Source organism: Penicillium cosmopolitanum, assembly GCF_028827165.1.
Source record: "Penicillium cosmopolitanum strain IBT 29677 chromosome Unknown utg000009l:1.0-9042332.0:1.0-9050551.0, whole genome shotgun sequence".
Lineage (NCBI taxonomy): Eukaryota > Fungi > Ascomycota > Eurotiomycetes > Eurotiales > Aspergillaceae > Penicillium > Penicillium cosmopolitanum.
The window spans coordinates 8579639-8592417 of NW_026622679.1; the positions used below are offsets into that span (position 1 = coordinate 8579639).

Genomic DNA, 12779 nt, shown 5'->3' on the forward strand with positions numbered 1-12779 from the left:
GTGCGTGTCAATTGGAGTGCTGATTGGGGGAACTGAATAGTTGTAACGCACTCTTTGCTCTGTGTCATGCTGTACAATGTAATTTGGCCTTGAATTGACGTGAAGGAAAGCGAGGCTGTTGGGGAACCTCCGTAAGGTAAAGTTGCGGGCGGGGATTTGTTGTTGATAAGACGCGGGGTGGCCGGTCCTTATCGGCTTTCCGTGAAAGCCCCGACCGCCCCCAACCTTACCTAAGGTACTACCCTTACCTTTTGCTGCGCTTCGCATTCCGCCCAAAATGACGAGCACCAGTGATTCCCTGCCTGCGCGAACGCATCCGACGGAGAAGGTCGCGGCAGACGGAGACGAAAGCGACGAGGAGGATGTTTTCCATGATGCGCGCTTCCCAGCCGAAGAAGAAGAGGTGAGTTGACCTTGAGGGACCGAGAATGAGACCGCGTCTTCAAGCCCCCATTTCAAAGCTAATTTCGATTCAAAATTGTCGCAGAGGTTACTGAAAGAAGCCCACGAGATCAAAATTGAAGCGAATCAACTTTTCGGCTCAAAATGCTACGACCAAGCCATCTCCTGCTATGACCGTGCCCTGTCCTCGTGCCCCAACTACCTTGACTACGATGTTGCTGTGCTCCGGAGCAACATTGCCGCTTGTTACCTAAAGCTGGAAGATTGGAAGGCGGCAGTGGACTCGGCAACCGCATCAATTGAACGCCTGGACAAGATCATTCCCCCATCCTCGCAAGAAAAAGTCGCGGACGCATCGAGCGAATCTACCGCACCCACCACCAACCCGCAATCGAACGACGAGGTGGTCGAAATATCGGGCGATGACGAAGAGGCGGTGGAAAAACAATTGAAGCGTTTGAAGGAACAGGACGAGCAGCGGACCAACGTCAGCCGAATTCGGGCCAAGGCTCTGATGCGACGAGCAAAAGCAAAATCCCAATTAGCTGGCTGGGCCAACTTGCAGGGCGCAATGGAAGATTACCAAGTCCTTGCTGGTATGGACACGCTCCCTCAAGACGAGAAACGGATTGTCCAGCGGGCCCTTCGTGAGCTGCCCGAACGACTCAACCAAGCGAAGGAGAAGGAGATGGGCGAGATGATGTCGAAGATGAAAGATGTGAGTGTGGGCGACCGCCCTTGTTGCTGTCCACTCGAAGACTTTGGCTAATCATGATATTACCTTTAGCTTGGAAACGGTCTTCTCAAGCCGTTTGGTTTGTCGACGGATAACTTCAACTTTGTACAGGATCCCAATACCGGGGGTTATAGCATGAATTTCCAATCCTGAGAGCTTTATGATATGAAATGAAATTGCATCGCATGAAGTGGATTTGAATGAACTACTCGAGGATCTCCAAGGTTTACATTTCTAGCGCCTCACAACCATGAACTCATTTGGTCAAATTCCGTATTGCATAATCCCGATTCCCTTGTCATCGTTCCTTTATCCTAGAAGAAGAGTTTTCTCCTTCATAGATACCGCTAAAGTCAGTGTAGATGTAAATATTCCATGCAAATAGCTCCTTGCCCTGGGAGACGAATGCGGTAATGACAACCGCGGGACGGAAATCCCCCGCGGATCAGTCCTGACAGCCTCCACTCCCACAACTCTCCTCGTCTCTCCACTCTCCCCACTCGTTAGGCAGTTCCGATGCCCAGAGTTTACAAAATGGCGATACCCCTCGTTCTCCATCTCACCGGAGAGTTTAGTGCTGTTTTACCCCTTACGCATATCCCCGTCAATTCCGCTGCTGGAGTACCATAAACACAGAATTCTACATTGGTCATGACTACAATCTTGAAAACAGAGGCACTCGGGGACATCCGCGGCAAAAGCGATGGCATTGTGTCTCAATTTTTGGGTATTCAATACGCCACCCTGAAGAATCGGCTCGCGGACGCGGAATTGATCGAACAACGACATGGTGGCATTTTGGATGCGACTAGAGATGGGTATGCTTACCTCTCTCATGAACAACAAGATCTTCGCTAACATAGATCATAGACCAACTGCTTTATCACCTCCAATTGGGTGTCAGCTCGAGCTCAGTCACGTTCAGCAGAGCCTCCCTTCAAAAGATCTGCCCCAATCTGATGTTAATTGTCTCAACCTCAACATTGCGGTTCCTTCCAATGCTACTCCGTCGTCAAATCTTCCCGTCCTTTTCTTCATTCATGGAGGTGGGCTCTTTATCGGTGCCAACTCCTGGCCACAGAACGATCTTGGGCGCTTGGTGAACCTATCCGTCGAAAGAAATGTCCCGGTTGTGATGGTTGCTATCAAGTAAGACTTTCCTGAAATGATACCTCTTATAGCGATGTGTTGACCATCTCAAGTTATCGCCTCGGCGCCCCAGGATTCCTGACATCAGAAGAGCTGCGTAATGCCGGATTCAAGGCAAACAACGGGCTGCGAGACCAACGCGTCGCCCTGCAATGGGTACATAGGCATATTCGTGACTTTGGTGGGAATCCGGACAATATCACAGCAGCAGGCATGAGTGCTGGCGGAGGTAAATACAAAATCTGGCAACTTTGTTATAGGAAAAGTCATTTTAGACTAATTATTTCCAGCTTCGGTCACCTACCATCTTCATTCCAAGGAACCTCTCTTCAAACGTGCGATTTCAATGAGCGGAACATCTCTACTCAGCAAGGCAATGACATACGAGGAACATGAGAAGAACTACAATGATGCAATGGCCGCCTTGGGACTGTCTAATTCAAGCCCCGCCGAGCGTGTCAAGGCGATCCTGGAGATGCCTGCCAATGAGCTTATAAGCAGATTGCCTCCTTCCATCTCACCATCGCCAGCCGTGGACAGTGATATTGTTATTCCTGGAGTGACATATGCTGAGGTTGGAAATTCGGAGTCCACTCATCTCCCAGGGAAAACTTGGTGCTCAGACCTTCTTATTGGAGATGCGGAAGTGGATGTACGTGTTCTTCGATGATTCTTCGAGGGACTTTGCTAATGAGACACTGTGAAACAGGCCAGTATATTTGAGTTCCTTGCGCCTCAAATGAGGGTCAACTCTGCAAAGAAATTCATATCTGCGGTGAGGAAGGTGTTGGAATCTTACCCCGATGAAGCACGACGCATCTTGGACGAATACAATATTACCGAAGAAACCCCTGATGACGAGGCAATATATTCCGTTCTCAACTTTATCACGGACATTATTTTCCATGCGCCAGCGCTAACCTTCGCCCTTGGCTGGAAGGGGAATGCATACGTGTATCATTTCAATGAAGGCAACCCATGGGATGGTCCGTGGAAGAACCGTGCCAATCATATCCTCGACGTTGCGTATCTCTTCCAGAACTTCCGCGAGTACCTGAGCCCAGAACAAACCAGGGTCTGTACTTCTTTTGCAGAAGACTTTTTCAAGTTTTGTCACGGAGTCCCCGCATGGCCGGCAATTACCCCTGGTGACCTTAGCGCCGGGTTTTCGGCACGAGTTTACGGGCCAAGCCACCAAGGAGAAATTACAAGGGTGACAACGAAAGCATTCGGTGAAGAAAGCCGACGCCGAAGTGTCTTATTTGAATGTGCCTCGAAGATTTCTCTGGATCGACTGGCAAATGTGGTTGCTATATTCAAATCCGGGTGATTGGGGTCTTTCTTGCCTCTCCTGAAATGATCCAGGGTATTAACTACAATGCTATTTTGGATATCAATATCATCTTCATGCAAATTATATTTTGTTGAGTAGAAGTCTGAACTAATCAGCCAATGGGCAGCTACAAACTCGCGTCATGCTAGCCTAGGCTGTCAAGGATGGTCGATCGCTCCCTCGGGTTACGAGTACGACAGCTGATGACTTCTTCAAGTCATCTGAAGGAAATTATGGGGTTCTCCGCAAGTCGCTTAGAATACTCTTGGCTTTAGCTTGTTTCATTGGATAGGCTTGGCTTGCTTCTGAAGAGAACTTCTGCATGCAGGAAACCTTCTCCACCACGGCCCTGCATAATTTCCCCGCGGCATTAACTAGCAGCGGCATGGTGTTGTACCACCAATCAATGTTCAAAATTGAGCACCATCTCAGCCCCATTGGAGGATAATCCTCTATGATCATGGAGCATACTTCAGTACCACAAATCAGGCAGTGGTTTTATTCCAGATCTTCATCGCAGATAAAAGGCCAAGTCCTCTTGATCAGCAATGAATAGGAACTAGAAACGAACCCCAGTCGGATCAACCAGATAACTCGGAATCACAATGCAAATTCATAAGCTTTTGGGATCTACGATTCTGGCCAGCTTGGCAGCTTGCGCCTTAGCCTCGCCTCCTCCCGCACCTGCAATCACCGCGGCGCCAAATCTGGCAAAGCGAGCTACATCCTGCACGTTCTCGGGATCATCCGGTGCAGCGTCAGCCAGTAAATCGCAGAAGTCTTGCTCCACAATAATTCTTTCCAGCGTTGCGGTACCCTCTGGTACCACGCTGGACCTCAGTGATCTTGAAGATGATACCACGGTACGCGAGATCGCAATCCAGCTACATTTTGGTATACTAACAATTCATGCTCAGGTCATCTTCCAAGGGAAAACTACATGGGGCTATAAGGAATGGTCAGGCCCCTTGCTACAGATCTCCGGTACTGGAATCACCATCAAGGGTGACACTGGTGCATACCTAGATGGCCAGGGTGCACTCTGGTGGGATGGAGAGGGATCTAATGGCGGAAAGACCAAGCCCAAGTTTTTCTACGCTCATGACCTGATTTCCTCCACGATCACGGATCTTTACATTCAGAACACCCCCGTTCAGGCTGTCAGCATTAATGGTTGTGATGGATTGACCATTACGGACATGACCATCAACAATTCGGCTGGTGATTCTGCTGGTGGCCATAACACGGACGGGTTTGATATTGGAAGTAGTAGCAATGTGGTTATTACAGGCGCCAATGTCTATAACCAGGATGATTGTGTTGCAGTCAACTCTGGAACGGTATGTCGGTACAATTTCTCGTGCATAGATCTATAGCGCTGACTTTCTCTTCTAGGACATTACCTTCAGCGGTGGTGTCTGCTCTGGTGGTCACGGACTATCCATTGGTAGTGTTGGTGGACGCTCCGATAACACAGTCGACACAGTGACCTTCACAAACTCAGAGGTCAAGGCCTCTACCAACGGTAACTTGAAATTCATCACGCAGTCTCTGAAAATAACATGAACTAATCTATATATGTTGTGCAGGAATTCGCATCAAAGCATCCGTCGGAGACACTGGTACAATTACAGGCGTTACTTATTCCGGAATCACTCTGGAAACCATCTCCGGGTATGCTTTAGGATCCATGAGTACCTTCGGCTCTGAATATAGCTAATTAAACTCCAGATACGGTATTCTTATCGAGCAAAACTACGATGGCGGTGACCTCAAGGGCGATCCAACCAGCGGCATCCCTATCACTGATCTCACAATCAAAAATATCGTTGGAACTGGTGCTGTGAGCTCCAGCGGTTATAACGTTGCTATCGTGTGTGGCTCCGGTGCTTGTTCTAACTGGACCTGGTCCAGCGTCAAGGTCACAGGCGGCAAGACATATGGCAGCTGCGAGAATGTCCCCAGTGTTGCTAGCTGCTAATTGCGTGTTTGTTGAGTCAAGCAAAGATATTAATTATATCTGATAAATTCCGTGATGACCAAATTACACTATATTTTGAATTTGTTTGAATTGTGTTCCCAAGGATCGAATCTTATTCCAGTTTGGTGTCTTTAACACTCCCAAATAACGCGTGGCGAGCGGATAGTAGAATTGTCCAATGTAGGTATTTTGGTACACATTGACTATTCGGCAGGCGAATGCTATAAAGCAATCCACATCGGGGTTGGAGGACGATAGTCTGTGAACCTCCTTGTTGAATGGTATAGATCGAAATTATACCTAGGCTAGGGCCGAGAAGATGAATAATCCAGCCGAGGAGTGGGTCATCAGACCGAGGATCTTTGGAAAAAGGCCCGCCAGCGATTAAATAGCATTCTGGCTTGACCTATTCTAGCTCCAAAGTGTGGGGGAATTGAGAGCTTCCTCAAGAATATGGGGTTCTCATAGGTTCACGTCGTTGATCAAGGCGGCTATTGCACAGTCGGCATTCAGCGCCGGCAAAGGGCCAGACCGACACTGCCATACCCGAGAAACAACATCACGATTCCACTTTTTATTTGTCTGGTATTCATTTAAAGCCATTCATTTCCGCTTTTGATGCTTCGACTTGACTCACACAATTAATCATTGCTCCGGCATTTGTCCTTCAATATGTCTTCTATTTCGTCCAAGGTCTACCGGTCGCCATACCCAGATATCAAAATTGAATCAGTTGATCTGATCACCTACCTGTTCTCAAACCCCTTTAATACTCCTCTGGATAAGCCCATATTTGTCGACGCTCTGTCAGGAAGACAATATACATTTGGAGATGTGATTCAGCGTACACGGTCGCTGGCCAACGGGCTTCAGCAAAGTTTTGAGTTGAAGTCCAATGAGATCGTGGCACTTTTCAGTCCAAACACGATTGAATATCCGATTGCATGCTACTCAATTATTGGCTCCGGCGCTATCCTCGCGCCTATTAGTGCAGCTTTAACGGTCTTAGAGTTAAACGCACAACTGAAGACGAGTGGTGCCCGTCTGATCATTGTGCACTCAACGCTCCTGGAAACAGCGAGAAAGGCAGCGAAGGGAACTTCAGTGGAAAGAATAATCATCTTGGACGGCCCCTCACCCATCAATGGTCAAGCAACTTGCGAATACCTTGCTCGGACCTCCACCCCAGCGCCTCTGAAGGAGATCTCACCCAAGGAGGCCTCAACGAAAACAATCTTTATCTGCTTTTCCTCGGGTACTTCAGGTCCATCTAAAGGCGTAATAACTACGCATCAGAATCTCACATCCAACCTGCAGCAATGGCACGCCCACATGATGAATACAGGTCAGCCTTCTCAGCAGGTCAAACGCAACGCCGCCATCGCTTTTCTCCCGCTCAGTCACATCTACGGTCTGAATCTGTATATGTGCCAATGCCTTATCTGGGGCACGACGGTGGTCATTATGCCACGCTTCGACCTGGATACATATCTCGGTTGCGTCCAGAAGTACCGCCCCGACGAGCTTGCATTGGTACCACCAATCGCTTTGATGATCGTGAAAGATCCCCGCGTTGCGAAGTACGACTTGAGCAGCGTCAAACGCATCATGTCAGCCGCTGCACCTCTTACGAACGAATTATCATCTGCCTTGGAAGCCAAGTTCAAGGAGCTCTGCAACACCCAAGTATTCTGCACCCAATCTTGGGGGTTGACCGAGACTTCTCCAATGGCAACTGCTATCCCGAATGATCGCATGGATAAGAGGGGGTCAGGAGTCGGTTGTATCACGCTTAACATGGAGTTTCGCTTCATGGATCCTGATACAATGACAGATGCAGTCACCAAGTCGGATGGATCGACAGAGCCTGCTGAGATCTGGTGTCGGGGACCTAATGTGACCCAGGGTTACTACAACAACGAGGAAGCCACCAAGGCGGCCTTCCACATCGACCCTGATGGGACGAAGTGGTTTCGTACCGGGGATATTGGAGTCATCGATAAGGAGGGATATGTCGCTATACAGGATCGTATCAAGGAAATGATCAAATACAAGGGTCTCCAGGTTATCCCTAGTGAGTTGGAGGGGAAATTAATTGATCATCCGGACATTGAAGATGCCGGGGTAGTCGGTATGTGGGTGGATGAGATGGCCACCGAGCTGCCGGTTGGATTTGTGGTGCTAAGTCGTCAAGCCCGAGATCGGGAGGTCAGTGCTGTCCTGGATGGGATTCACTCTTGGTTAAACCCGAAGATCGCCAACCACAAGCGGCTACGTGGTGGAATATATGTGCTGGATCAGATTCCGAAGAGTCCTAGTGGTAAGATTCTGCGGAGACAGTTGAAAGAACTGCTGAAAAGCAAGAAACCAAAGGCTCAACTGTGATGATTGAGTGGGGCCCAAGAGATCGAAGATTGCAATGTGCATATCAGATCTTGTATTGTCCCATGATGATCCTAAAGGCTTCAAGTTTACGATGAATACTTCTTTATTTAAATTCCAACTACGTAACCAGCAAAATAACGTCCTGCACGTCAACCGTATCCTGCACGATAGATCGAGATTCAAATAAATACGAGCAAAATACATGAGCGAAACATCCGAAATTAATAAGTCATATTTCTTACTGGCGTACTCTACTACTTTACTATATTATTTGAATTCTTTGATCATTCCGCAGCCGGAACCCGCGGGCGCCGATCGCCGCAGCCGGTCAATTTGTGATGGGGCAACTCAAAAATTCAACTTCCTTTTCTCTTTCTTCTCCTTGACTAAATCGAAAAATCAGTGTTGAAAATCATCTGCCCTGAATACTTAAGCATGAAAACCTCCTGCGTTGATACTATCTGAATTGTCTTGCCCTGCAGTATCTCCAGGCGTCTTCCTCGCCTGATGGCACTCCTCCTACATTGCTGATTACAGATCAACATCCGATCAGAGCAGAACAGAACATATCATGGGTTCTTGGAATCTCTCGCCATTTCGTGGCGACCGTGAGCCGACAAGGCCGAAATTCGTGGAAATTAGATCGTCCCGGTGGTTTATTCTGTTCGCAGTTTCTTTTGCGACAGCTACGGTCAGCATTTCCGAGTCCTTACGCTAGACCCCACAATATGTCTAGGATCGCCCGACAACTTGACTAACTTGAACTGCCCAATAGGATATTTTTATGTACGGTCTAGTATGCAACCGCCCCAGCTAATTTTTGCTTTTTTCTCTTCTACTTTTCGACCAGATTATTAACTTATACCTATCAAAAAGATCGTCCCCGTCACTCCGACTGCCTTGGAAGATAGAGTTGGACTACCGTCAGGTAATAGTAAGTTGTTTCTGCTCATGCCATACCCAAAGAAACTAGATTAACACCCTCGAAGTTCAATCATGGACATCCATTCTGCTAGCATTATACTCTGCATCTCTTTTGGCCTGTTCTCGTATGTCCCACGCGCCCATCGACGGGAAACAATTTCTAAATATCTGCAGCGATTGTCGGATACATAGCGGACCGAGCCGAATCCAGACGATGGCCACTGCTTTTGGGCCTTATAGCACTGGGTGCTGCAACCGCTCTGCTATGTGTTGGAACCCACATCGGTCTTTGGATCGCTGGTCGGCTTTTCCAAGGCGCGGCCGCTGCTGTGGTCTGGACCGTCGGTGTGGCATTGATGGTTGACACAGTTGGTAAAGAAGGGCTGGGTCAGGCTATTGGATATGTATCCATGTCCCTCAGCGTAGGAACATTAGCTGGGCCTCTTTTGGGTGGTGTTCTCTATCAAGATGGCGGCTACTATTCTGTCTTCGGCCTGGCTTTTGGATTGATTGCCATCGATATCATTCTCCGCCTGACATTGATTGAGAAGCGACATGCTCTCCCGTGGCTTAAGCCAGCGAAAACACCGGCGACAACCTCGACAGAGTCCGACAAAGAAAGCTCTTCCCCGGCTCCCGATTCAATCGATTCCCCCGCCGTCTCCATCAACTCGAACCCACAGCCTCAGGAAGCAGTCGAAATAGTATCCCCAAGTCCTTTAAAGCAGGTCGCAACACTGCTTGGATCTTATCGTCTTGTCGTGGCGTTCTGGGGTTACTTTGTTATGTCCCTAATTATGACCTCCTTCGACAGCGTTCTACCTCTTTTTGTAAAAGAGACTTTTGGATGGCAACAGACAGGACAAGGGCTGGCCTTCATCCCACTCATGATACCACACATCCTAGACCCGATCACTGGGTACATCATCGATCGATATCCCAAATCACCCCGTTATATCATTACGAGTGGCTTTCTTGCTGCGGTCCCTATATCTGTTCTATTACGGCTTGTCACGGAAAACACGATGCAAGACAAGGTTTTACTCTGTGCTCTGCTCGCTTTGCTTGGTGTTTGCCTTGCGGTCGTGATGACTCCCCTAGTCGCCGAAGTATTCCACGCCGTCAAGGAGAAAGAAGATGAGTCTCCCAATATCTTCGGACGTGGTGGTGCAATGGCTCTGGCCTTCGGTCTGTCCAACATGGGCTTTGCAGCGGGCAGTCTCATCGGCCCTTTCTTCGCTGGATTCATCCGTCAGAGTGCTGGCTGGGGAACGATGGGGTGGGCTATGGGATTGATATCAGGAGTGACTGCCTTGCCTTGCCTGCTCTTCATCGGTGGTTGGATTCTGAAAAAGCCCGTCTCTGCGAATACTGAAGGTCGGTCAGATCTTGAATAAGCAGCTGTTCCAGGGTGGTGGTGACGCAAACATACACATCTCCAATCTTTTGCATTTCAAATGATCCATTCTCAACTCAAGTATATGAATAATTGCATATTAGAGACAATGTCTAATTTTTAATTTTTTTTTTAAAAAAAAAAAGGAATTCCCGATTTTCACGGCAACGCGGGAAGAAGGGGAGCATTGCTGCCATCATGATGCTTCGTGTCTGGCGTGTTAGTTAGCCAGGACTTGAAGCCTACCAAGTGCTCCGCAACAAGTATAATTGGTTTTTTTTTTTTTTTCCAAAATTCACATTTCCAAAGAGCCATTTAGCACATCATGAGGTTTTCATATCCGCGTTTCCCATCCGCTGGTCCATTCTAAAGTCCACCCCACAAGGTGGGTTCCCCGCAAGAGCCCCACGCCGATCCGTCTGGGAAGTCTTGGGCTGGGACTACTACGATGGAGCTACAGAGTGGGGGATGTTCGGGAGTTGAAGGCGACTAAATTAGCCGTGTTTTGGCCTGGTGGTTGTTTCTCTTGCTCTCCCACTCTCTGTCAAAGGTCATCGACGACCATACATCTCACCCCACCTGGAGTATCGCAACCCATACCAGTATACTCAGCACTCAATATGGCAAACCCGAATGTTCAACACGCCGCGTTGAATGCTACTTTCAAAGGCATTTTACGAGAGAACCAGGGTACACCGATCCATCAATTTCTCGGAATCAAATACGCAAGTGTGTCTGCGAGGTTTGAGAAAGCAGAGCCGGTAGATGGTTTCGAAGGTGGAATTGTTGATGCTACTAAATACGGGTGGGTTTTGCTGTTCTGATAAAAACATTCCCTCCAGATGCTGACTCTATATGAAGTCCGAGATGTCCCCAGGTCGATGTAGATGTTCGTCATCTACTTCGAATCCCCGAGGACTTTGCGATTGCCCCAGAGGCAGAGGATGAATTCGAATGTTTGAATCTTGAAATCACAAGTCCACCGGCGTCATTGACTGCCGAGCCACTTCCAGTTCTTGTCTGGATTCACGGTATGTACAAAGGACTCCTTGATCTACTTATTTCTAATAATAATATAGGAGGCTCTCAGATAGTCACATTCTGTTCGGCTGCTTCCAAGATCTGCGGTAAGTCCAAAGCACGCTCTTTTCCTCATCTGGTAGGACTAACGCATTGCCAAAAGACCCCATCAAACTTGTGGCGGATTCTGTCAAAGCTGGAAAGCCAATGATATTCGTCTCTATCAACTATCGCTTGAATATCTTCAGCTTTGGCGACGGTAAAGAGAAGAATCTTGCGCTTAAGGATCAGCGACTTGGAATTGACTGGGTGCGAATGAACATCGCATCATTTGGAGGTGATCCAGTGAGTACTGTTTCCACATCCGCCTGCGCTACAACTCACTCATTCCCATCAAGAAAAACATCACCTTGTCCGGTGAAAGTGCCGGAGCTATCTATACTCATGCACACCTAATCACGGGCCCGCCTGTGAAACGAGCTGTGCTAGCATCAGGTACCCTGTATCTCTCGTCCCCACTGCCGGTAGAGCGTGGCAATGGCCTTATCCAAACACTGGAAGCAAAAGTGAAAGCACTAGGCCAGTCTTCACTCAGGACATCCTCCGTCCCAGTCCTCATTCAAGCTCTCAAGGAATGCAATGTGAACACTATGTGGATCCAAGAAGAGCCTGAATTGTCAGATTGGGAAACGAAGCCGGAGCAGGTGGAAGAGCTTATGATTGGAGATACTGAATACGAGGTATGCTGTCATCTCTTCCTTATGGCTTGCATTTGCGACTCTAACACCCCTCGACAGTCGGTCATCTGGCGCAATGGCGTTGAGGAGCTAGATGGAGAAACCATTGCCGCGGCATTTGAGAGCGATAAGGAATGGGGTACAAAGCTTCGCAAGATGTACCATGTTGTTAGCGACCGTCCAACCGCCGCAAAACTAGGCGCTCTGGATATTGTCAATGATGCACGCTACACACTCCCCGTGGAGGTCATCTCGAAGAAATTGGAAGCTGCTAATAAGCGTGTGTATAAGTACGTGGTTGATCAGGCTAACCCATATCAGCCTTCCAGTCGCGCCCATCATGCAGTGGATCTACTTTTCTTGTTCGATGGCGTAAATTTGTCGTTTAACACGGCGGCAACCGCAGTCGGCCAGGAGATGCGACAGCGCTGGATCAGCTTTGTTTCTGGGCAGGCACCTTGGTCTGTGAATAGCCGATTCGCGTTTGGGCCAGTCGGTGAGTGCAAGGAGATAAACGAAGTTCAGTTCGCTGCCCGACGCCGGGTCGAGCATTGTAAAGCGCTTCAAGAGGCTGGGGCCGGTGTGTACATGCCAATTCTGTTTGCACTCACGGCTGGGCGCATCAATTTACTCAATTAGACAGCATGATAGGTAATTCAATGCATTGAACCTCGGCTATTGAATTTCGAAAGCCTCCTGTTCTCCATTTTCTCCAT

General features: G+C 48.5%; 6 protein-coding genes across 6 annotated transcripts; all 6 read left to right on the top strand.

Moving 5' to 3' along the window:
- Positions 1-277: 277 nt before the first annotated feature.
- N7509_011315 (uncharacterized protein) lies at positions 278-1291 on the top strand (the record flags this gene model as incomplete). Its single annotated transcript, XM_056635952.1, has 3 exons — positions 278-403; positions 488-1120; positions 1190-1291. The coding sequence occupies 3 exons, from the start codon at positions 278-280 to the stop codon at positions 1289-1291; spliced, it is 861 nt and encodes a 286-aa protein (XP_056486572.1).
- A 498-nt stretch (positions 1292-1789) lies between these two features.
- N7509_011316 (uncharacterized protein) lies at positions 1790-3617 on the top strand (the record flags this gene model as incomplete). Its single annotated transcript, XM_056635953.1, has 5 exons — positions 1790-1956; positions 2009-2287; positions 2320-2516; positions 2578-2939; positions 2997-3617. The coding sequence occupies 5 exons, from the start codon at positions 1790-1792 to the stop codon at positions 3615-3617; spliced, it is 1626 nt and encodes a 541-aa protein (XP_056486573.1).
- A 608-nt stretch (positions 3618-4225) lies between these two features.
- On the top strand, positions 4226-5601 carry N7509_011317 (glycoside hydrolase family 28 protein; the record flags this gene model as incomplete). Its single annotated transcript, XM_056635954.1, has 5 exons — positions 4226-4483; positions 4538-4960; positions 5016-5145; positions 5210-5294; positions 5352-5601. 5 exons carry the CDS (start codon positions 4226-4228, stop codon positions 5599-5601), a joined length of 1146 nt encoding a protein of 381 aa, XP_056486574.1.
- Positions 5602-6273: 672 nt separating this feature from the next.
- Positions 6274-7986, top strand: N7509_011318 (acyl--CoA ligase; the record flags this gene model as incomplete). The annotated part of the gene is made up of 1 exon (XM_056635955.1): positions 6274-7986. The coding sequence occupies one exon, from the start codon at positions 6274-6276 to the stop codon at positions 7984-7986; it is 1713 nt and encodes a 570-aa protein (XP_056486575.1).
- A 571-nt stretch (positions 7987-8557) lies between these two features.
- On the top strand, positions 8558-10307 carry N7509_011319 (MFS transporter; the record flags this gene model as incomplete). Its single annotated transcript, XM_056635956.1, has 5 exons — positions 8558-8677; positions 8762-8782; positions 8863-8920; positions 8976-9035; positions 9085-10307. The coding sequence occupies 5 exons, from the start codon at positions 8558-8560 to the stop codon at positions 10305-10307; spliced, it is 1482 nt and encodes a 493-aa protein (XP_056486576.1).
- Positions 10308-10926: 619 nt separating this feature from the next.
- On the top strand, positions 10927-12702 carry N7509_011320 (uncharacterized protein; the record flags this gene model as incomplete). The annotated part of the gene is made up of 6 exons (XM_056635957.1): positions 10927-11111; positions 11168-11337; positions 11386-11433; positions 11490-11671; positions 11725-12066; positions 12124-12702. The coding sequence occupies 6 exons, from the start codon at positions 10927-10929 to the stop codon at positions 12700-12702; spliced, it is 1506 nt and encodes a 501-aa protein (XP_056486577.1).
- Between the last annotated feature and the right edge of the window lie 77 nt (positions 12703-12779).